A 22233-nucleotide genomic window follows, 5' to 3' on the forward strand; every position below is an offset into this window, starting at 1 on the left:
TGACATCTACTGTGTTAAGGTAAAATAAGACTGTGCCAGTGAAGAGTACAGGGATGACAGGAGAAGGTGACATGACATTTCCCCCCATCCAAACTGGAGTAAGCATGTAAAACTGCAGCTCCTCTTCTCTCACCCCAATACCTTGACTCCTCCATAAGAGGTAGTCATAAGTAGTTTTCTCAGCTCTTCTTAGCTACTAGCACTGGGAGTTGAGGCCAAAGGATAAAGGATCTGCCTACATGTGGATTTTGGCCTCCAACTTCATCCCAGCCTCTGCAGTAGACTTAGTATGGAGATTCTTTTTGCAGTGCACAATTCCTTGTAATTCCTGAGCCTAAGTGGTTCAGGAGACTTTGCATGGGTCCTCCACACTAAGGGTGAGCTGCACTGTGCCATGTGCTGAACTGAATGTTAGAAAAAATAAACCAGAGTGTATTGTTTGTGACTATGTGCCTGTAGTCACCACCACCTGTGAAAGAAGTTAGCACTTAAGAGAGATTTCTCTAACTGGAAACACTAGATAATGTGTGTCCCATTCAGTAGAAATACCAAAAAAAATTAAACCTCAAAAAGGAAGTAGGCATCCAATCCTGAGAAGTGCTGAATAGCTACATCTCCTGGGAAGTCCTAGGTACCAAACAGATGCTGAGCACTTGTAACTTCCTACCTTTATCTTTTATGATAATAAAATAAGCTTAAAATATAAAAGAGAATTCTTGGGTTTAGAAGGATATTTTTCAACTTTTGGACATTTTGTTTCTGGATATCTCTGGATACAGTCTTTGGTGAAGCATTGCCTTTATCATCAGAGTATTGTAGAGATAAAGGTAAGAAATATGTAATATTTAATTTTCTGATTTTTGCAGGCCCTACATCTGCAGATATTGTCCTTTTGGTTGACAGCTCTAATAGCCTGGGAAATAAAGCGTTCCCCTCTATGAAGTCTTTTATTAACAAAATGATCAGTCATTTAACAGCGACTCCTAACCAATACCGTATCGCACTTGCGCAGTACAGTGATGATTTGCACGTTGAATTTCGGCTGGACACCTATAAAGCAAAGAACCCAATGCTGAACCATGTCAAAAAGAATGTTGTATTCAAGGGTGGTTCAATAAAAACTGGCAATGCCCTTCGAGAAGTTCACGAAACCTATTTCAAAGGACCAACTAGTGGAAGAGACAAAGAACGAATTTTGGTAATCTTGACTTCAGGGAAATCAGAGGATGCTGTAGGAGAGCCTGCCAGGATCTTGAAAAGTGATGGGGTAAAAATCATAGCTCTGGGGATTCAGGATGTTTCTCCTCGAGAACTGCAGTCAATGGCTACACCTCAATTTTCGTATACATTTCGCACAGTGAGGGATCTCAGTATGTCTTCTCAAAACATGACCAAGATCATTGAGGACGTTATTCAAACAGATATTAATGACATAATACCAACAGTTAAAACTACAAGTGTTCCTGAGAGAGAAGGTAAGGAATGCAAGGCTATGAAAAAATTGTGATCATATTGGTTGGAAGAAGTAATTCAGTGTTGGACAGAAAGACACCTTGAACATTTGGGTTAAATTTTCAAAATATTAAATAAGGAAGAGAACAAACATGTCCATGACCAGGTACATGTGTATACAGAGAGGCATGTAACACTGACATTTTGAAAATTAGTGCCTATCTGCTCATGACTTTATGCATGACTAACTCCTGACTCCACAAAAGTGAATAGAAAGTGGGTGGAGTGAAGCTGTAACTATTCTTGCAGATTTGGTAATTTTCAAGAGAAGATAGCTCTTGTTGTTTTATGCCCTGAAACAATTAATTAATGGGCATTTTCCTTTGGGCTTCCTCTGACGTGGCTGGCATTGACCACTGCTGGAAACAGGATGCCGGAGTTAGGTGGATGGCTAATTTGATTCAGTATGGCAATTCCTCTGTTTCTAGATAAATCTGAATGAGGGAAACTATTTTAGAAGACTGTTCCATGGATTGGCCAAGAAATAGACAATTAATATTGTGTTCTTTTCCTCTCTCTTCCCACTGCAGTTTGTAAGAGTGATTCCGTTGCTGATGTTGTGTTCATAGTAGATGAGGGTGTTTCAAAACCAAAATCTGAAGATATTAAAAATTTCCTGCAAGGTACAGTCTCCTTTCTTGATGTGAAGAAGAATTGTACAAAGATTGGCCTAGTGACATATAGCAGTGAGCCACACGTGTTAGCTTTACTGAGTGAAGAAACAAACGAAACTGCTATTCTGCAGAAAATACAGGGCTTTTCTCCGAGGGAAGGGAAGGCCAACACCGGTGCTGCCATTAAGGCTACAAGGAAAAACATCTTCAGTGTAAAATATGGAAGCAGAAAGGCCCAAGGAATAGAGCAAATAGCAATTCTGATCACTCACAGACCCTCTGAAGACAATGTAAGTGAGGCAGCTCGTGATCTTCGGAGAACTGGCGTGACTGTATTCACCATAGGCATTGAAAATGCTAACAACACTCAGTTAACCCAGATAGCATCATATCCTCCACAGTTATATGCTACTAAGCTGACAGCATTTTCTGACCTGCCAAAACAAGCCAGAACTTTACAAAAGAAACTCTTGAATCAAATTCAGGACAAGCAGTATGTCCAGTCTGAAAGAAGAGAACTACTTAAAACAGGTAAACCTTTCCCAGTAATGGTATTTATCTTTTCTCTATGTGGAAGATTTTTAAGTAGGGATGGTCCTGAATCAAAACCTGGATCTGAACCTCCCTGAACTTTTAATCTAGTTCCAAACTTTAGCCTTTGAGGAAGTGCAGTTCCGCAGCTGAATCTGAATCCAAACTGCAGCTCAGAACCATCTTTTTAACATTGACTGGTTCATGTTATTTTATTGAATTCATGTAAAGATCCTGCATCATGGTCTCCTAGTGGAGCAATTTGTGTCTTTATGGAATCCTCTTGATGTCAGTGGGACTCTGCATAGCTGTAAATGAGGGTCCATGACAGCAGATCTCAGTGTAGGATTGGTGCCTAAATTTTATTTTCATTGGGTTAGCAAGGCAGGCTGGTGTTTTTTTGTTTTTTTTCTTAAGTAAATGGCTTTTTAAAAAAAACCAAAACAGCATCATTAATATGCATAGATGTTCAGGCTGCATTTCTGGTGTCTGCAGGCATGGTTGTGGACAGTTTTTTGTTTTGTTTTGTTTTTAATAGTCCAAGCAAACACAGCCTGGCCAAGCAAGGTTTTACAGCTCCAATCCCACAGAGTTTTGTCATCACACTGGTTGAAAAACAGAGACTGTGTGTCTGGGGGTTCCCTTCATCCCCTCCCCACCCATGAAGATAATTACAGATGCCTCTGAATGGCGTTAGAGAGCTCACTTGAATAAACATGTGGCTCAAGGCTCTTGGACCCAGGAAGAATCCAAACTAAACATCAGCCTCCTGACACTGTGGGCAGTCCATGAAGCCTGAAATAGATTCCTGCCACTCATCTGTATCATGCATGTCCAAGTCACATCTAACATGACTACAGTACACTATATATCAAAAAACAGGAATAGGGAGGTCCACCCTCCTTTACAAAGAAGCAGTCGGTCTCTGCAGTTGTTGGCCAGAAGAGTAGGTGAGCTTGGGACCCTTAAGGTGGACCTTCCTACACAGTCCCCCATAAGGATAAGATTTCTTTGAGGTTACACCCTATATTAATTCAAAATGTTACCTCTGAATACCATTTAAATCAGGTAAACTAGCTATCTTCCACCCAAAATATTATGCCACCAAAAGAGACAGGGAGCACCATTCTCTGGATGTTTGTTGAGCTGAGCATTCTATCTGCAGATGACAGATCCCTTCAGGGAATCTCCTAATCTAATTATTTCCTTTGCTTCCCCTTTGATACATTTAAGATTTTCTAAATGGATTTCAAGTTGCATCAAGCTGTGAGTTGATGGTGAACCCTCTGTGGCAAAGTACCTGTTTCTTCTCTGCTGGCTCAGTCCCCTTTTTCCCTGGAGACACCGGCTTGGGAAGAGTAAAGTCCTTCCCTGTCACACAGGGGCTGGCTGATCCTTTTCTCAGTCAGTCCCTTGCTCTGTTTTTCTCCCCTTCTGGGAAGAGTGCAAGTCTTCCTGGCTGGAAGAATTCAGAGTCTTGCTGCACCTACTTGCTGGCAGCTCCTCTGCTTCTCTCACTCCCCCACACTTCCCTGCCAGGGAGGATTTAAAAAGGTCTCCAGCAATTTGGGCCAGCTGAACCTAATTAGTTCCCTGGCAACCCCTGTTCCAGCTGAACCTTATTCCTCCATGGTTATCTCCCCTCAATGAATAGGGAGAGGCCTTTTAGCCCCTCTGGGACTAATTACTATCCCTACTTTGGTGGCTATTTGTCCTGGGTTTGCCACACTACCCAAACAAGGTGTATAGGTTACATCAGTGGCTTTGCTTCATGGAGTTCCCCTTCTGGAGATCTGTAGAGTGACGACATGCAGCTCTATGCCATTTTACTAGGCATTATGTCCTAGAATGAGTTTCATAGAATATCAGGGTTGGAAGGGACCTCAGGAGGTCATCTAGTCCAACCCCCTGCTCAAAGCAGGACCAATCCCAACTAAATCATCCCAGCCAGACCGTTGTCAAGCCTGACCTTAAAAACCTCTAAGGAAGGAGATTCCACCACCTCACTAGGTAATCCATTCCAGTGCTTCACCACCTTCCTAGAGAAAAAGTTTTTCCTAATATCCAACCTAAACTTCCCCATTGCAACTTGAGACCATTACTCCTTGTTCTGTCATCAGATACCACTGAGAACAGTCTAGATCCATCCTCTTGGGAACCCCCTTTTAGGTAGCTGAAAACAGCTATCAAATTCCCCCTCATTCTTCTCTTCTGCAGACTAAACAATCCTAGTTCCCTCAGCCTCTCCTCGTAAGTCATGTGCTCCAGCCTCCTAATCATTTTTGTTGCCCTCTGCTGGACTCTTTTTCCAATTTTTCCACATTCTGCTTGTAGTGTGGGGCTCAAAACTGGACACAGTACTCCAGATGAGGCCTCACCAATGCCGAATAGAGGGGAATGATCACATCCCTCAATCTCCTGGCAATACTCCTATTTATACAGCCCAAATGCTGTTAACCTTCTTGGCAATAAGGGCACACTGTCGACTCAAATCCGGTTTCTCATCCACTGTAACCCCTAGGTCCTTTTCTGTGGAATTGCTGCCTACCCATTCGGTCCCTAGTCTGTAGCAGTGCATGGGATTCTTCCGTCCTAAGTGCAGGACTCTGCACTTGTCCTTGTTGAACCTCATCAGGTTTCTTTTGGCCCAATCCTCTAATTTGTCTAGGTTCCTTTGTATCCTATCCCTATCCTCCAGCATATCTACCACTCCTCCAAGTTTAGTGTCATCTGCAAACGTGCTGAGAGTGCAGTCCACGCCATCCTCCAAATCATTAATGAAGATATTGAACAAAACTGGCCCTATGACCGACCCTTGGGGCACTCTGCTTGATACCAGCTGCCAACTAGACATGGAGCTGTTGATCACTACCCGTTGAGCCCGACGATCTAGCCAGCTTTCTATCTGCCTTATAATCCATTCATCCAGCCCATACTTCTTTAACTTGCTGGCAAGAATACTGTCGGAGACCGTATCAAAAGCTTTGCTAAATTCAAGGAATAACGCATCCACTGCTTTCCCCTCATCCACAGACCCAGCTATTTCATTATAGACGGCAAGTAGGTTAGTCAGGCATGACTTGCCCTTGGTGAATCCATGCTGACTGTTCCTGATCACATTCTTCTCTAAGTGCTTCAGAATTGATTTTTTGAGGACCTGCTTCATGATGTTTCCAGGGATTGAGGTGAGGCTGACTGGGCTGTAGTTCTCCAGATTCTCCTCCTTCCCTTTTTAAAAGATGGGCACTACATTAGCCTTTTTCCAGTCATCTGGGACCTCCCCCGATTACCATGAATTTTCAGAGATAATGGCCCATGGCTCTGCAATCACTTCCGCCAACTGCTTTAGCACCCTCGGATGCAGTGCACCCAGCCCCATAGACTTGTGCTCGTCCAGCTTTTCTAAATAGTCCCGAATCACTTCTTTCTCCACAGAGGGTTGGTCACCTTCTCCCCAGGCTGTGCTGCCCAGTGCAGCAGTCTGGGAGCTGACCTTGTTTGTGAAGACAGAGGCAAAAAAAGCATTGAGTACATTATCTTTTTTCACATCCTCTGTCACTAGGTTGCCTCCCTCATTCAGTAAGGGGCCGACACTTTCCTTGATTTTCTTCTTGTTGCTAACATACCTGAAGAAACCCTTCTTGTTATTCTTACATCTCTTGCTAGCTGCAACTCCAAGTGTGATTTGGCCTTCCTGATTTCACTTCTGTATGCCTGAGCAATATTTTTATACTCCTTCCTGGTCATTTGTCCAATCTTCCACTTCTTGTAAGCTTCTTTTTTTGTGTTTAAGATCAGCAAGGATTTCACTGTTAAGCAAAGCTGGTCACCTGCCATATTTACTATTCTTCCTACACATCGCGATGGTTTGTTCCTGCAACCTCAATAAGGATTCTTTAAAATACAGTCAGCTCTCCTGGACTCCTTTGCCCGTCAGCAGATGTATCCTTTCAGATTGCAGGATCATGCTGCCAAACCATCAGAGTTCCCTGCACCCTCCTCATTGAGTACTGCTTGTGAGCCACTTTGACAATCTCTAGGTGTATTCTATGCATTTGAAGAAATTCTGGTTACTTACCTTACAGTAACTGATGTTCTTCAAGGTGCGTGGTCCCACTCTATATTCCACTTCCCAGCCTCCTTCCACTCTGCTTCTGATCCTTTCCTTGGGTTATTCATGGTAGAAAAGGAACTGGAGAGGTGGTCAGTCCATGTGGTCCCTTATGCTCTTGACTTGGAGCACAAGGAGGTGATGGGCAGAGATGTGGACTAATAGACACTGCTGTTGAAAAATCTTCTGGTCTTAGGCACGTGGCGTGCATGCACACCTTGAATGGTGTACAGATAGGGATCACATAACCTGAACTCCTGTTATCATAAGATAAATAACCAGCATTTCTCAGACATTGTTACTTTACATTGAGGTTACAGCCACTTTGCACTATAATAACCTCACTCTCAGGCAGATTTTCTTCCGTTGTGGAACTCCACCTGGGTTTGTGTCATTGTATAAATACTGGTTGATTCTGGGCCATAATTACATGTCTGTATGCTTTGGTGCTTGTCTGTGTTTCTCTCTTTACATTTTGTTCTTGCACTAATACTGTATACACTTTCTTTTTCCATGTAGGATGTGTGGACACAGAGGAAGCTGATATTTATGTGCTCATTGATGGCTCAACAAGCATTTATCCTGTTGACTTCGGAGACATCAAAAAATTTTTGAAGGAAGTGATTAAGATGTTTAACATAGGGCTGAATAAAGTTCGCTTTGGAGCTGTGCAGTTCTCACAAAGCAGAAGCCTGGAGTTTGAACTTGATGAATACAGCAAAAGAGATGATTTAGAGACAGCCATTGACAACATTAGGCAAATATATGGGAATACCTATATCGGAGAAGCTTTGACTTTCATGCAGCCACTGTTTAAAAAGGCAAGGGAGCAGAGAGCTGGCAGGGTGCCTTGTCACCTCATTGTCCTAACAGATGGGAAGTCACATGACAGCGTGAAGGAGTCTGCTGAGAGACTGAGGAGTGAGATGGTCAATATTTATGCCATTGGTGTAAAAGATGCAGATGAAGCACAGCTCCTTGAGATTGCAGGGTCAAAGAGCAGGACTTACTTTGTGCAAGAGTTTGACTCCTTGAAAAACATAAAAAATGAAATTGTTCAAGGGATCTGTTCTGGAGAAGGTAAGGGAAATTTTGATTTTTGCCCTTTGAACTCAGAGTGCTAATTGAACATGGAGCCTCCTGTTGTATAACAAACAATTTCAAGTTTTAAAACATGATAAGCATATTACTCCAGTCTGAATAACTGAAATGTACAAATATACTTTGGGCACATGTTAAACTGAGATGGCTGTTTGCAAGCCAATTATAAATAATGCAGTTTTCTTTCTTAAATCTATTATCTGTATGTTCAACATATGCTTTAAAAAAGCATAGGTATTTTTATTTGGTTTCAATCAGAGCATCAAAGTGCACTGCTTTTCCTTCCTTCCTTTTTTTCCACCTCAGCTCTGTAATAAACAAGGTGGCTTTTCAATTGAAGAGGGTAGTCCTACATCAAGCAGTGTGTTTCCAACTTGTCATGTTGTGTTGCTATTGTCCCAGTGTACATACCTATGTCATGAATTGTTCAGGTGCCCACAGAGCACTAACCCTCCCACCAGGCTGCAGGGTGGCATTTAAGATCATTGTCTCTGTAAGACTGTGATGCTCAGTAGCCTTCAACCCCCGCTCTCCCTCCACACACACACACACACACACACACACACACACACACACACACACACAAAGAGGAAAACAAATGCAAGCTACATTCTCTAGCAGTGAGCGATGTCAAGTTGGTGTTTGTGATTAATAGGTATATTATTAGAATGCTAGTGTCCTATGCTTATACACAGCTGTAAACCCCTGAATCTTTTGTGCCTCTGTTGATTTGTGAACCACTGAATCTTTTTCTGTTCGGAACTGGAAGTGGCTCAGACAACCAAGCACAAGCTATATCTCTCGTGTGTGTAAATGCATGTGCCTAGCAAATCTCACCTTAGCAACCCTACTAAACTTATAGCAGTACTGTCCAGTGTCATGCAACTCGTGTGGCACTCACACAAGCAGCAGCCCTGTCATACCTGCGCTCAGCCCATCCGGATCCTCATGCACCCAGTTAGGCTGCAGGGACAGCTCTGCAGTTGATTCTCCTGGAAGCTGCTGTGACACTCAGGTGACCTCTCTGCCTCACTTCTAGCTGCTCCCCAGTAGATTCTAATGCTTAGCAGCAATTGGAGGAGGGGGCAGTAACAGCACATGAGAGAGGCCCAGTACTGGCCCCAGGCTCCCCGACCCAGCTATTCTCCAGAGAGCACCCACCCATCCATCCACCTACTTCACTATTCCCCCATTTACCCAGCACAGCCAGAAATCTTAGCATTCACCCATCTATCCCAGACCATGCTGTCCCAGTTAAGTCTATTAACTTATTTTTAATGTACAGCCTGGATTATACTAATATAAATATGTTTTCTTCTATAGCCTGCAAAGAAATGACAGCTGACATCATGTTTCTAGTGGACAGTTCTGGAAGCATAGGACCAGAGAACTTTTCAAAAATGAAAAACTTTATGAGAGAACTGGTCAACAAATCTGACATCAGCAGAGATCGAGTGCAGGTTGGGGTCGTCCAGTTCAGTGACATAAAGAAGGAAGAATTCCAGCTTAACCAATACTCTTCAAAAAGTGACATTTTCAGTGCTATTGATAAAATGTCTCTTATAGGGGAAACTACACTAACAGGAGGTGCATTGACATTTGTGGCTGATTATTTCAGGCCTCCCAAAGGTGCACGTCCAGCTGTCAGAAAGATTCTTATCCTGATTACAGATGGGGAAGCGCGGGATGCAGTAGAAAGTCCAGCAAAAGCCCTACGTGATCAAGGTGTTGTTATATACTCTGTTGGGGTGTTTAATGCAAATAAAACTCAGCTGGAAGAGATTAGTGGGAAGCATGAGCTGGTTTTTTACATCGAGAACTTTGATATTCTGAAGCACATAGAAGATGAGATCATTTTTGGAATATGCACCCCTCATGAGGGTAAGTATTGCAGTTTTCAATAACTCATGTCAATCTGTGTCTGTAGGAATTTCGCTCTCTCCAGATAGTTGACTATTGTAATAAAGTAAGTAAAGAGGCATTCTTTCTCCTTAAAATGTCATCTTCTCTTGGAGACGCCTACAGGGATGAAAAGCGTGCAAGAAAATGAAGGTAGAATTTGGCTCACAGTACCAGGAGGCCTGTCCTACTAGCTTTCAAAGATGCTATATTTTCTCAAACAAATAATATAAATTTAATAACATTTTAAAAGTACAATATGCATGCTAATGTGTGTAAGAAAAGACTAAGAATCTGATTCTCACTTATACTAAGGCTCCTTTGTGGTGATCTGGCAGTGTAAAACATCCTTGGGGAATGATTCTTGTTCACACTAATGGCCTAGTTCTGCCCTCATTTACAAGAATGCATCTTCTATTGAAGTCATAGAAATTGTTCACCATGTAAATGAGGGCAGAAATGGTCTCTATAGGTTATATTTGTCTAATAGACTTTAGTATTACTCATTTACAGAGGAACCCTGACTGGCCTAGAAGACAGTCAGTCAGTCTCTCTTTCTCTCTCTCGCCCCATCCATGTTTCCAGCAATACAGCACCAGAAACTAGTTTTTCTTGGAACCGTATTTACAAGTTTCAGTTTGGGTTCCAGATGTGGTTCAACCCCAGAGTACAGGGGCGACTCTAGGCACCAGCAAAGCAAGCACATGCTTGGGGCAGCCCATTTGCAAGGGCAGCAGCCAGCAGGGATCCAGCATTGGAGCTGGGAACCAACAGGGGGCCCTGGGAGCTGTAGTTCCTTGGTTAGCTCCCTGCCTATAGAGCCAGCCCTGGAGCAGGGAAAGAACTACATTTCCCAGCATTCCCCTGGCCACTACCAACAGGAAAGTGGGAGGGGGACCTCATGCTGCTGTGAGTGGAGAGCTGCGCTGTGAAGAGTAGGGATATCATATTTTAACATTCAAAAAACAGGACACTCCACAGGGAGGAAGGGTAGCCCCAGCCCGCCACCATCCACTCCCTCCGACTGCCCCCCACAGAAACCCCAACCCATCCAACCCCCCCTGCTCCCTGTCTCCTGATTCACCCCCTTCAGGACCTCTGCCCCTAACTGCCCCTTGGGATCCCACCCCCTATATAAGCCTCTCTTCTCCTTGTCCCCCACTGCCCTCTCCTGAGACCCCCCTCAACTTCCCCCCAAGGACCCCACCTTCCCCTACCTGTCCCCTGACAAACCCCTGGGACTCCCATGCCTATCCAACCACTGACTGCCCCCATGAACATCTGACCCATCTAACTCCCCTTTCTCCCTGCCCCGACTGCCCCCCCGAACTTCCACCCCATTCAACCCCCCCACTCCCTGTTCCTTGACTGCCCCTGTCAAACCCTAGTCCCAGATTTGGACTTTAGCGTCCAAAATATGGGGGTTAGCATGAAAACCTCCAAGCTTAGTTACCAGCTTGGACCTGGTACTTGCTGCCACCACCCAAAAAATTAGAGTGTTTTAGGGCACTCTGGTCCCCCTGAAACCCTTCCCTGGGGACCCCAAGACCCAAACCCTTGAGTCTCACAACAACGGGAAATAAATCTTTTCCCTTCCCCCCTCCAGGTGTTCCTGGAGAGATACACAGACACAAGCTCTGTGAATCTAAACAGAGGGAGTCCACTCTCTGTAATTCCAATCCTGGAAACAAAAGCACTTTCCTCTTCACCCAGAGGGAATGCAAAATCAGGCTAGCAAATCCAACACACACAGATCTCCCCCTGATTTCTTCCTCCCACCAATTCTCTGGTGAGTACAGACTCAATTTCCCTAAAGTTCCCCACTAAAAAAAAAAACTCCAATAGGTCTTAAAAGAAAGCTTTATATAAAAAAAAGAGAGAAAAATACATACAAATGGTCTCTCTGTATTAAGGTGACAAATACAGGGTCAATTGCTTAAAAGAATATTGAATAAACAGCCTTATTCAAAAAGAATACAATTCAAAGCACTCCAGCAACTATAGACATGTAAATACATGATCTCTGTACTCACAACTTGGAAACAGAAGATTAGAGAGCAGGAAATAGAAATCCCCTCATAGCTGAGAGAGAGCATACAGGCAGAAGAAACAAAGAACACAGACACAACCCTCCCTCCACCCAGAGTTGAAAAAATCCTGTTTCCTGATTGGTCCTCTGGTCAGGTGATTCAGGTGAAAGAGACATTAACCCTTAGTTATCTGTTTATGACAGCCCCCCAGGCCCCTTACCATGCCACTCAGACCAACGTGTCTGGCTCCGCGCAGCGCCAGACACACTGCTGCATACATGCTGCCGTGCTCCCCCATGGAGCCACAGCCTTCCCACCCACAGCACCTGCCTTCCAGATTTGAACACCTCAAAATTCAGGAGTGCTCAAGCTCAGTTTGGGCAGCTGTTACTTCATTTCTCCCAAATCAAATATACTGGTCCACTGTAACTTGCTGTAGAAAAAGTAGGATAAAATTGAGCAAGAAATGCTTCCCAGTGGTTATTAGGACTGGAATTGCAATTTTCAACAGCCATTGCCTTTGTTTTTTTGTTTAAAAGGAAGACAGTGATGCTGCATTGGCAGATTCCCCATAGAAAGAAAGAGTGGAACAAAAGAATAATAAAGGCACCTCAACTTTTCCTCATTCATGTAGGACAGTCTTATAATATGCTTCCAGATATCCTCCAATCACACAAGCTGAAAATTGTTCCAATTTACTGCAGTTCTGTAACCATATGGCAACCAATCCTCATAGAATCATAGACTCTAGGACTGGACGGGACCTCAAGAGGTCATCGAGTCCAGTCCCCTGCCCTCATGGCAGGACCAAATACTGTCTAGACCATCCCTAATAGACATTTATCTAACCTACTCTTAAATATCTCCAGAGATGGAGATTCCACAACTTCCCTAGGCAATCGATTCCAGTGTTTAACTACCCTGACAGTTAGGAACTTTTTCCTAATGTCCAACCTAAATCTCCCTTGCTGCAGTTTAAGCCCATTGCCTCTTGTTCTATCATTGGAGGCTAAGGTGAACAAGTTTTCTCCCTCCTCCTGATGACACCCTTTTAGATACCTGAAAACTGCTATCATGCCCCCTCTCAGTCTTCTCTTTTCCAAACTAAACAAACCCAATTATTTCAGCCTTCCTTCATAGGTCATGTTCTCAAGACCTTTAATCATTCTTGTTGCTCTTCTCTGGACCCTCTCCAATTTCTCCACATCTTTCTTGAAATGCGGTGCCCAGAACTGGACACAATACTCGAGTGAGGCCTAACCAGCGCAGACTAAAGCGGAAGAATGACTGCTCGTGTCTTGTTTTCAATACTCCTGTTAATGCATCCCAGAATCACTTTTGCTTTTTTTGCAACAGTATCACACTATTGACTCATATTAAGCTTGTGATCCACTATGACCCCTAGATCTCGTTCTGCCATACTCCTTCCTAGACAGTCTCTTCCCATTCTGTATGTGTGAAACTGATTGTTCCTTCCTAAGTGGAGCACTTTCCATTAATCTTTATTGAACGTCATCCTGTTTACCTCAGACCATTTCTCCAATTTGTCCAGATCATTTTGAATTTTGACCCTGTCCTCCAAAGCACTTGCAATTCCTCCCAGTTTGGTATCGTCTGCAAACTTAATAAGCATACTTTCTATGCCAACATCTAAATCGTTGATGAAGATATTGAACAGAGCTGGTCCCAAAACAGGCCCCTGCGGAACCCCACTTGTTATACCTTTCCAGCAGGATTGGGAGCCATTAACAACTACTCTCTGAGTTCGGTTATCCAGCCAGTTATGCACCCACCTTATAGTAGCCCCATCTAAATTGTACTTTCCTAGTTTATCTATAAGAATATCATACGAGACCGTATCAAATGCCTTACTAAAGTCTAGGTATATCACATCCACCGCTTCTCCCTTATCCACAAGGCTCATTATCCTATCAAAGAATGCTATCAGATTAGTGTGACATGATTTGTTCTTTACAAATCCATGCTGGCTATTCCCTATCACCTTACCACCTTCCAAGTGTTTGCAGATGATTTCTTTAATTACTTGCTCCATTATCTTCCCTGGCACAGAAGTTAAACTAATCCTGTCTGTGTTCTGTGTACATCTAAAATTCCTGCTCAATGACCTGCCCTGGGAACAAGTTACCAGTGACCCAGGGCTGCGGCGGAAGGAGGGTGCAGGTGGGGGGGCGCGGGGGAGAGCCCAGGGCTGGGGCAGCAGGAGGTGTGTGTGTGGAGCAATGGTGAGGGGGAAGAGGGGAGCCCAGAGCTGGGGCGGCAGGGGGTGTGGGAAGGGAGGAGAGCCCAGGGCTGGGGCAGCAGGGGGTTGCAGCAAGGAGCCCAGGGCTGGGACGGGGGGCAGCAAAAATTTTTTTTGCTTGGGGTGGCAAAAAACCTAGAGCTGGCCCTGCCAATGTAGCCAAGACTTTTAAGAAAATGTGGCGACAAGACACATTTAAATAGGTGCCAAAAGAGGCATAAAACTGTGAAAATGGTAGTGAGTACCACATGCTACTCATTTTTGGGGGGCCTAGTCCAGGACTCTTGTGAAATGAACTCTCACAGAAAATAACGCCCATCACAAACCTCTCCACCTTCCGCTCCAAGTGCAAGGTATTTTCCTTTGACCTTACCTTTTCTAACATAAATATATGGGGAGTGGAGGTGACATTCAAAACAACTCACTAAACACATTTTTGCCCCTGAGGAGAAGATGAGAGGAAAAAATACACACTGCTTAATACATGGCTGGAAGGCACACAGGTATATTAAGGCAATGATTGTAGTACAAGAACCTAAATAGAATAAAATTGCACAGATGGTTATCATTCTAACACTTCCCTGCAGAGGCTGCTATCCAAACCTTGCACAGCTTGCTGATGCACAAGAACCTGAAAAATGGAATAGCCCAGGGCCAAGTTATCCCTGACCTCATACCCGGTTGCGCAATGTGGCTGGGGAGAGCACAAGGAGTCTCCTTCCTCTTTGCACATTGCATTTTCCATTTCACAGGCTTACAGCACTGAGTTCTGGGTCTCTTTTGAACTCACCTATCCAATTACAGAAAACACATTTTTGCTGTTGCAAAGTGAGAACAGATACAAACCTGCCACTGTGTTATGCCCTAAAAGGTATATATGTTGTTCCATGTTTAGGAGCTACAATGTTAGCTGTTAATCAGGTAACTGACTTTACGAAACTGTTAATCAGGTATTGACTTTCCATCTCCTCATCATAAATGTTGATCTTTAGTTTAGGAGGAGTTTTAATGGGTTTCACAAAAGTCCCGTTCACTCCTTTTTGGTCACTGCAACATAGGGTCTTAGGGGCTGTGCAGGGATGGTGGGGCTTCAGTCTCCAAATTGAATGTCTTTCCTACACAAAGAAGAAAAAATTGCAATAGATTCAAAGCACAAAATAAATTCTGCTATCATTGATGCCTGGTGGGTCTTCATAAATTTCAGTGTAGTTGCATACATGCAAATGGCAGCAGAATATGGCTCATTTCATTAGTAGACAGTACATAAAACTGTGTGTATGGTGACTCTGTAGAGCAGGGGTCACAGAAATTTGATTTGACTCCCAAAATGAAAATCTTAAAATATGTTTTTTGGGGAAAACGTAAGCTTTTAATTGGTGCTTGTATCTGAATAGAATACAGATTCATAGTTTTTTTGGTTAGGTTTGGTTTGTTTGTTTGTTTTTTAAGGCTGGAAGAGGCCATTATGATCGTGTAGCCTGATCCCATTCTGTTGTGTTACTATTCATTTCTTCCCTCCGTCCATCTGGATTTTAACTATCAGTTATTTTAGGATTAGTGGTTAGACTCTTCTGTTGTGGACTGATGGATTTTCCCAAAACATGCCTGACATAGGACGTTCAGTTGTGTTATTGCCTCCAAAAAGTGATCCAAATTCACAAGTTTTGCTTGAATGCTAGAAGGCTAGTAAGAAACATCAGTAAGAGTCTGTACTTACCTGTTTGGGGGATTTTGTTTTTTTTTTGTTTTGTCATTTGTTCTTTTACAGAATGCAAAAGGATAGAAAGATTAGATGTTGTGTTTGTGATAGATGGATCTGGGAGCATAAATTCCTCAGAATATCAGACCATGAAAGACTTCATGATTGCCTTGGTGAACAGATCTGATGTTGGTCCAGATAGAGTTCAATTTGGAGCTGTAAAATATTCTGGTGAACCGGAAACTTTTTTCTACCTTAATAAGTACACAACAAAATCTGAGATTGTTAAGGCTATCCAGAATGATGCAACTTTAGGTGGTTCAACGTATACAGCCAAGGCGATTGGCTATTCGGAAGCTCTGTTTGCTCAGGAGCATGGCGGCCGCAAAAGCAAGGGAGTTCCACAGATTCTTATAGTGATAACCGACGGTGACTCCCATGATAAAGCTCAGCTCGGTGATACAGCCAAGAGATTAAGAGACAATGGAATTATTATCTATGCTGTTGGGATAGAAGGAGCAGACATTACTGAGCTTTTGGCCATGGCTGGATCAGAAGACAAATATTACTATGTGGATACATTTGAAGGACTCAAAAACACATCTGTAGCAATATCAGAAAAAGTATGTAATGATTCAAAACCAGGTAAGTGTGTGTTTTTACTTTTCTATACAGTTTAAATTTTCCTCATCATTTTATTTAAAAATTGGCGAAGATGGGAAGACGCATCTCTAAAATTTCAAAGTAACGTATATGGCTTCATTTGTATATCTAGCTTCCTATGGTATTTTTTTCTCATTAGCAAGCCAAGCTGTAGGCCAAAAGGGAAGTTTCTTAAAGTTTATCCTTCCTTGATCCTACAATTGAGGATTTGCATTGCTTAAATGTTTGATATTATTGTTAGTCTGTGCAGGTTCAAAACTTTCATAAAGGTAATATTAGGGCACTAACCTTTCACTTTAAAAGGCCTGAGTTCAGGTTTCACTGATTAAACTAGTTGTTGTGGGGATAGGCATTTATCTACATCACAAAAGCACTACATGATTTGGCCTGATTGATGAGCTCTGCTGAGGAAATAGGTAAGAACAGGTAGATGGGGACTATTGCAAGTGGCAATCAAAATGCAGGGGCTACTATGAGGAAACTTACACCATACAAACTGCACAGTGGCATCCTCTAGTCCAGGGGTGGGCAACCTGCAGTCTCTCAGGGCAGTCCGCTGGCAGGCCGTGAGATTGTGTTTACATTGACCATCCACAAGCAAAGCTGCCAGCAGCTCCCAGTGGCTGCAGTTCGCCATTCCTGGCCAATGGCAGCTGCAGGAAGTGGTGGCATGCACATCCTTGTGGCCTGCAGCTTCTCGCAGCTCCCATTGGCTGAGAATGATAAACTGCAGTTACTGGGAGCTGCGGATGATCAGGGTAAACAAACTGTCTCGTGGCCCACCAGCGGATAACCCTGACGGGCTGCAGGTTGTCCACCACTGCTCTAGTCCCACACAGTTACACACTGGTCTACACTTTCCAAACCCCTGTGCTGTATAAAAACACACAACTAGTCAGTGACCAACTAGTCAGATTCATCCTCATTTGCTGGTCCATGCTTCTGTTTGCCCACATGCCACAGGAAGGATCATAGAGATCTTTACACTCCAAATACTCACTTGAATCTTTGCAAAGAGACTGTAAAATGCTACTCCTACTATGAGGAAATCCAGTTTAGTAGCATTCTATGCCCACAGAGTGTGTAATGTGGAAGTCAGTGGAGAATTAGGCCTCATAATTTCTACTTTTCCTAATACCCTTCTCTGTCCCTTGCTAAAAACCAGTACTTTAGCTGCACTTTTTAGGTTGCTGGTCTGTGCAGCTAGTTAAAATTTGTTACAAATAAATTGTCAAATTTGGTCCTTTTTTAGAGTTCGGAACTGTTTGCAAATAAATCCTGTTTTCTGGCACACACTCCTAAATGTTCCCTGAATAGCCTCTGCCATTGAAACAGGGTGGTTGGCCCCATGTGCTGGATAGTCTGGGACTAAGCCAGCCCTGATTGCAGGATGAACCACACCTGGGTGGAATCAGGAGCTGGCAGGATAAAAAAGAGCAGGAAGCCTCAAGGGGATGGGAGAGAAAGTTGTAATCAGGTTAACAGGCTCCTGTAAAGGCCTTGAGTCAGTAGGGAAAAAAGCTGAAGTTGGAAGAAGGTCTCTAGGCAATGAGGCCTGGGAGAGACCCTGAACAAGCAGGAGAGAGACTGCAAAGGCCAGCTGGGATGAAGACTGTGTGAGTTTGTGTTTTGTGTGTTCATCTGGAGAGAGACAAACTTCTTCAGATCGTCAGTAGCATGACAGCTGTACTGCACCTCAGAGGCAAGCACTATAGGGGCTAGGTCTTCCTCCCAGGAAGTACTCACAGGCATGCCTTTGTGAATGAATAGTTGAGTATGGCTGGGAGGAAGGTTATACATACTCTTATTACAACACCTTAGGCTAGATCTACACTGACAGTGGGGTGCAGAGTACATACACTGCATGCCCCTCTACCACAGGTACAAAGAGCATGAGGCAGAGAGGCTCTGCTTAGGTAAATAAAGACATGCCAGAACCTTAGGGCATATATCCTACACTCACTCCATGCCCAAGTTGTGCCTCCCCGTCTACGCTATTTTTATCAGTATAGTTTCTTGCCTGTGAGGAAAGGCTCCAGCAAGCATCAGGCAGAGCAGAAAGGCTCTGGCAGCTCTCTATTGCCTGAGCCTTTATCCTCCATGAGAGCCTTTCACCGTGGTGGACAGCTACACAGATCCTATATACCACCACCAGTGTAGACAAGGCTTTTGTCAGTTCCAGCAATGGCAATTGTTAATTTGGCTGTAAGGGGAAAGTCCAGTAAAGGGTTAGGGCTCCTGAAGCCTAGTAGTTGAGGTTCTTCTAGTCCATTTTGTTATGAGGACAATTGCAGAACATCTGCTGGAAATGTGTAAAGTCTGCAGTTCACTAGCTTATTCGGGGGGGGGGGGAGAGTGTCCTTCCATGCTAGCATCCAGCTGTTGCACAGACTGCTTTCCCTGTTGTGAGAATTAGGCTGCCCCTGCATCGCCCCACATGCCTTGTTTTATATATGCCTGTATGACTGTCCCTTTACAAATACTTTGGAGGGTTTCTGCTTCTGGAACCTCCTCCAAACTTCCCTGTATTCAGCAATGTCCTTCGCTTGAATCTCTGCTCCTCCCCTTTTTGGCCTACAGCTGTTTTGGTGGGGCAGCGCTGGGGAAGGAGAGTTTGTTTCTGCAGGGCTGGGCAGTGCTGGGGCGGGGTGTTTCCACGGGCTGAGAGGTCCTGGGAGGGGGATGTTTCTGTGGAGCCGGGGGGGTTTGGCCCTCAGCTGTTTTCTTTGGAGTAATGTGGCCCTCGCCGCTTTACGAGTTGTGCAGGCCTGCTCCATATCATTAATAAAGATATTGAACAAAACTGCCCCTACGACTGACCCTTGGGGCACTCTGCTTGATACCAGCTGCCAACTAGACATGGAGCCATTGATCACTACCTGTTGAGGCCGACGATCTAGCCAGCTTTCTATCCATTTAATCCATTCATCCAGCCCATACTTCTTTAACTTGCTGGCAAGAATACTGCGGGACACCATATCAAAAGCTTTGCTAAATTCAAGGAATAACACATCCACTGCTTTCCCCTCATCCACAGACCCAGTTATCTCATTACAAAGGGCAATTAGGTTAGTCAGGCATGACTTGCCCTTGGTAAATCCATGCTGACTGTTCCTGATCACTTTCTTCTCCTCTAAGTGCTTCAGAATTGATTTTTTTGGTTCTGTGTGAGCCTGTAATAGCCCACTGTTACTCCAGTCTCAAAAACCTCACCTCATGGACCTCTGCTCCCACCAGTGAGGAACAGAAATCCCTATTCCATGCTGGATCCAACCAGGAGATGCCTGGGAATATGGGCTCATAGCCACATCTCCCTGACTACTAAGAAAAAACTGCAGGAGGAGCTTTGGAGTGTTCTTAAAGCTCCAGCTCCAGAAACTTTTCGCATTCCTCAGCAGCAGAGCAGGGAACAGGTGGAAAATGCTTTCACTCACCCCCAATCAGTGTCCTCATGTTATCAGAATTTTTGTCCTCTAAAATATGAACTCTGATCTGCCTTTACACTTGTTGATTGCCCAACTGATTTGCTGTCTGTCCTAATCTCCTTCCATCTCTCTTCAACTACTACACTTATCCTGTCTTATGATGTCAGCCAGCCTCCATCTCTTTCCTTTTTCCTCCTGAGCTTTCCTCCTCCTTGTTCCCTGAGTCTTCCTCTGCCCACTATCTTTCCCCTTCCACACTCTCTCATGCTCTTTCTCTCCCCAAAGTGAGTGTAACCCCCCTAATAGGATTGTGATTATTTCCATGTAATAAAAATATACATAAAGTGAATCAACAGGATGTGTGCAGAACCACCAAAGCAATCACACAGTCTTGTACTTATAAGCCTTGTCCTGCTCTCACCTTCCCCACTTCCTTTGGGTTTGTCTGCACTTGTTTTGTCTTGTCTCTGTTTAGACTGAAAACTCTTTGAGGGCAGGGACCCTGTCTTTTATTTGTCTGTGAGGAGCCCAGCACATTATGAGCACTATATAAATAATAAGCTAATTCTCCTTTTTTTCCATTTCAGAGTGTGAAATTCAAGCAGACCTTGTCTTCTTGATTGATGGTTCCAGCAGTATAGACCAAACTGACTTCACCAGGATGAAGGATTTCTTGAAAAATGTACTAGATCAGATTTATTATGATCACAATGTTCAAATTGGCATTGCCCAGTACAGTGACAAGTATAAAAGAGAATTCGGCCTGGGTACTTTCCAGAGCAAATCAGAACTGAACAATCAAATTCAGAACATTAAGCAGATGACAGGGACTACTTTAATTGGAGCTGCACTTAAGCAGGTGAAAGAATTCTTTGCACCAGCACGCACCAGAAGAGTAACAAGAAACGTCCGACCAGTTTTGCTGGTAGTCACTGATGGGAAGTCATATGATGATGTTGCTGAACCAGCAGAAGATCTGAGAAAAGAAGGTGTTAATACATATGCTATAGGAGTTGGGGATATTGATCACTCGCAACTCATGCAAATAGCTGGCATCCCAGAAAGGAAGTACACTGTTCGTGATTTCAAAGAGCTGAAGATTATTAAAAAAAGACTAGTTGGTGACCTATGTAAACCTGATATTCCTACAAGTAAGTATAAATTAATAAGGGGGAAATTCAGATTTCAATCCTAACTTCTTGTCTCTGTCCCACCTCTAGAGGTATTTTTCTTTGAACTTGTATTGTTTTTGACGATCACTGAGGACTAGTAAAAGCCAGGTTTGAATTTTCTAGCTACAGCATTTATAAATTACTAGGCCCAACATTACTGATTGGAACATGCAGGGAAAATGCTCTGTTTACATAATCCTGTAACACACAAATGGCTGCACCTGTTTTGCTCCTACTTTCAAAATAAACTAGGGGGTTGCACACTTTGTCGCTTCCATAGGTCAAGCTCATTGGTCCTCTCCCATCCTCTTCTAGTTCAGGGATTCACTGCAACCCAATCCTCATGGCAGGGGCTCTGTGTGTCCCCTCCTCCCCTAGCTTCCTCTTCCCCGCTCACCGTTCTTTTTTCTTTGTCTGAGAGAGAAGTAATTGCAGACTTAGTTGAAGCTGCCTTCTTAGCAGATGCCGGTTCAAATGTTATTGTATTTCATCCCAAGAGACAGAAATGTCATCAAGTTGACTGTAGGCTTCTTACTGTGCCCAGCCAATAGAAATTCACCTTTGGGCAAAGTCAAAGCATGCTGGGACAGCTCCATGCTGAGAAGTTGTAACAAGCTCCCTGGTGGCCCCTCCTCCTTTCTTGTACTGAGTGGATCTTGGTAGAAGGCAGAATCTGGCCAGCTAACCTCCACTGCCTTGAAAACAGAGCTTCTGATCCTTTACAATCACTTTCCTTAGGCTTATATGCTTGTATGCCAAGGTTTCCCCCACCCCCACCCCTATACTTCTTCCCTTTGCTTCTAAGGTATCTGGATCCCCTTGCTACAGCTATTCTGATTTTTAGCCTGCAAGTCATTGACTCAGAGGAGCCTCCTTTTTACTTTCCCATTGAAGAAAGGAGTTTATTTTCCTTTGCCTCGCCTGATATTTTACTCTTCACCTCCTCTTTGGGCTGGCACTTTCTCTGCCCTCACAGCCATTGTCAGAGCACTGAATTGCTCTTTCCTTTTCTTTCACTAGAGACTGGTCCTAGAGCTTGAGAATAAAGAAAACAAATCTTCTCCAGATTGAGGAAGAGTATCACTTGCTTTCTTTTTCCTGTATGTATGCCTTTGCCCTTTGTCCTCTTTCTCAGGTGTGGGAGTGCAGCTGCTCTGACATTGTCTCTTAGTAGCACTGACAGTAGCAAGAACATAGAAAGATGTAATTGGTGGCA

The 22233-nt window shown here is 43.8% G+C and overlaps 1 protein-coding gene across 5 annotated transcripts in view; it reads left to right on the forward strand.

The window, feature by feature from the left end:
* LOC115645873 (collagen alpha-6(VI) chain-like) overlaps nucleotides 1-22233 on the forward strand; it is a 113368-nt gene that overhangs the window by 20967 nt on the left and 70168 nt on the right. For all 5 annotated transcript variants that reach the window (XM_030551086.1, XM_030551083.1, XM_030551084.1 and 2 more), the window contains exons 3-8: nucleotides 867-1475; nucleotides 2043-2657; nucleotides 7288-7848; nucleotides 9193-9750; nucleotides 15827-16402; nucleotides 20433-20996. In XM_030551086.1, the coding sequence (XP_030406946.1) occupies nucleotides 867-1475; nucleotides 2043-2657; nucleotides 7288-7848; nucleotides 9193-9750; nucleotides 15827-16402; nucleotides 20433-20996 (3483 nt within the window). The remainder of the gene's footprint in view (nucleotides 1-866; nucleotides 1476-2042; nucleotides 2658-7287; nucleotides 7849-9192; nucleotides 9751-15826; nucleotides 16403-20432; nucleotides 20997-22233) is intronic.

The sequence above is a fragment of the Gopherus evgoodei genome, chromosome 2 (assembly GCF_007399415.2).
Source record: "Gopherus evgoodei ecotype Sinaloan lineage chromosome 2, rGopEvg1_v1.p, whole genome shotgun sequence".
NCBI lineage: Eukaryota > Metazoa > Chordata > Testudines > Testudinidae > Gopherus > Gopherus evgoodei.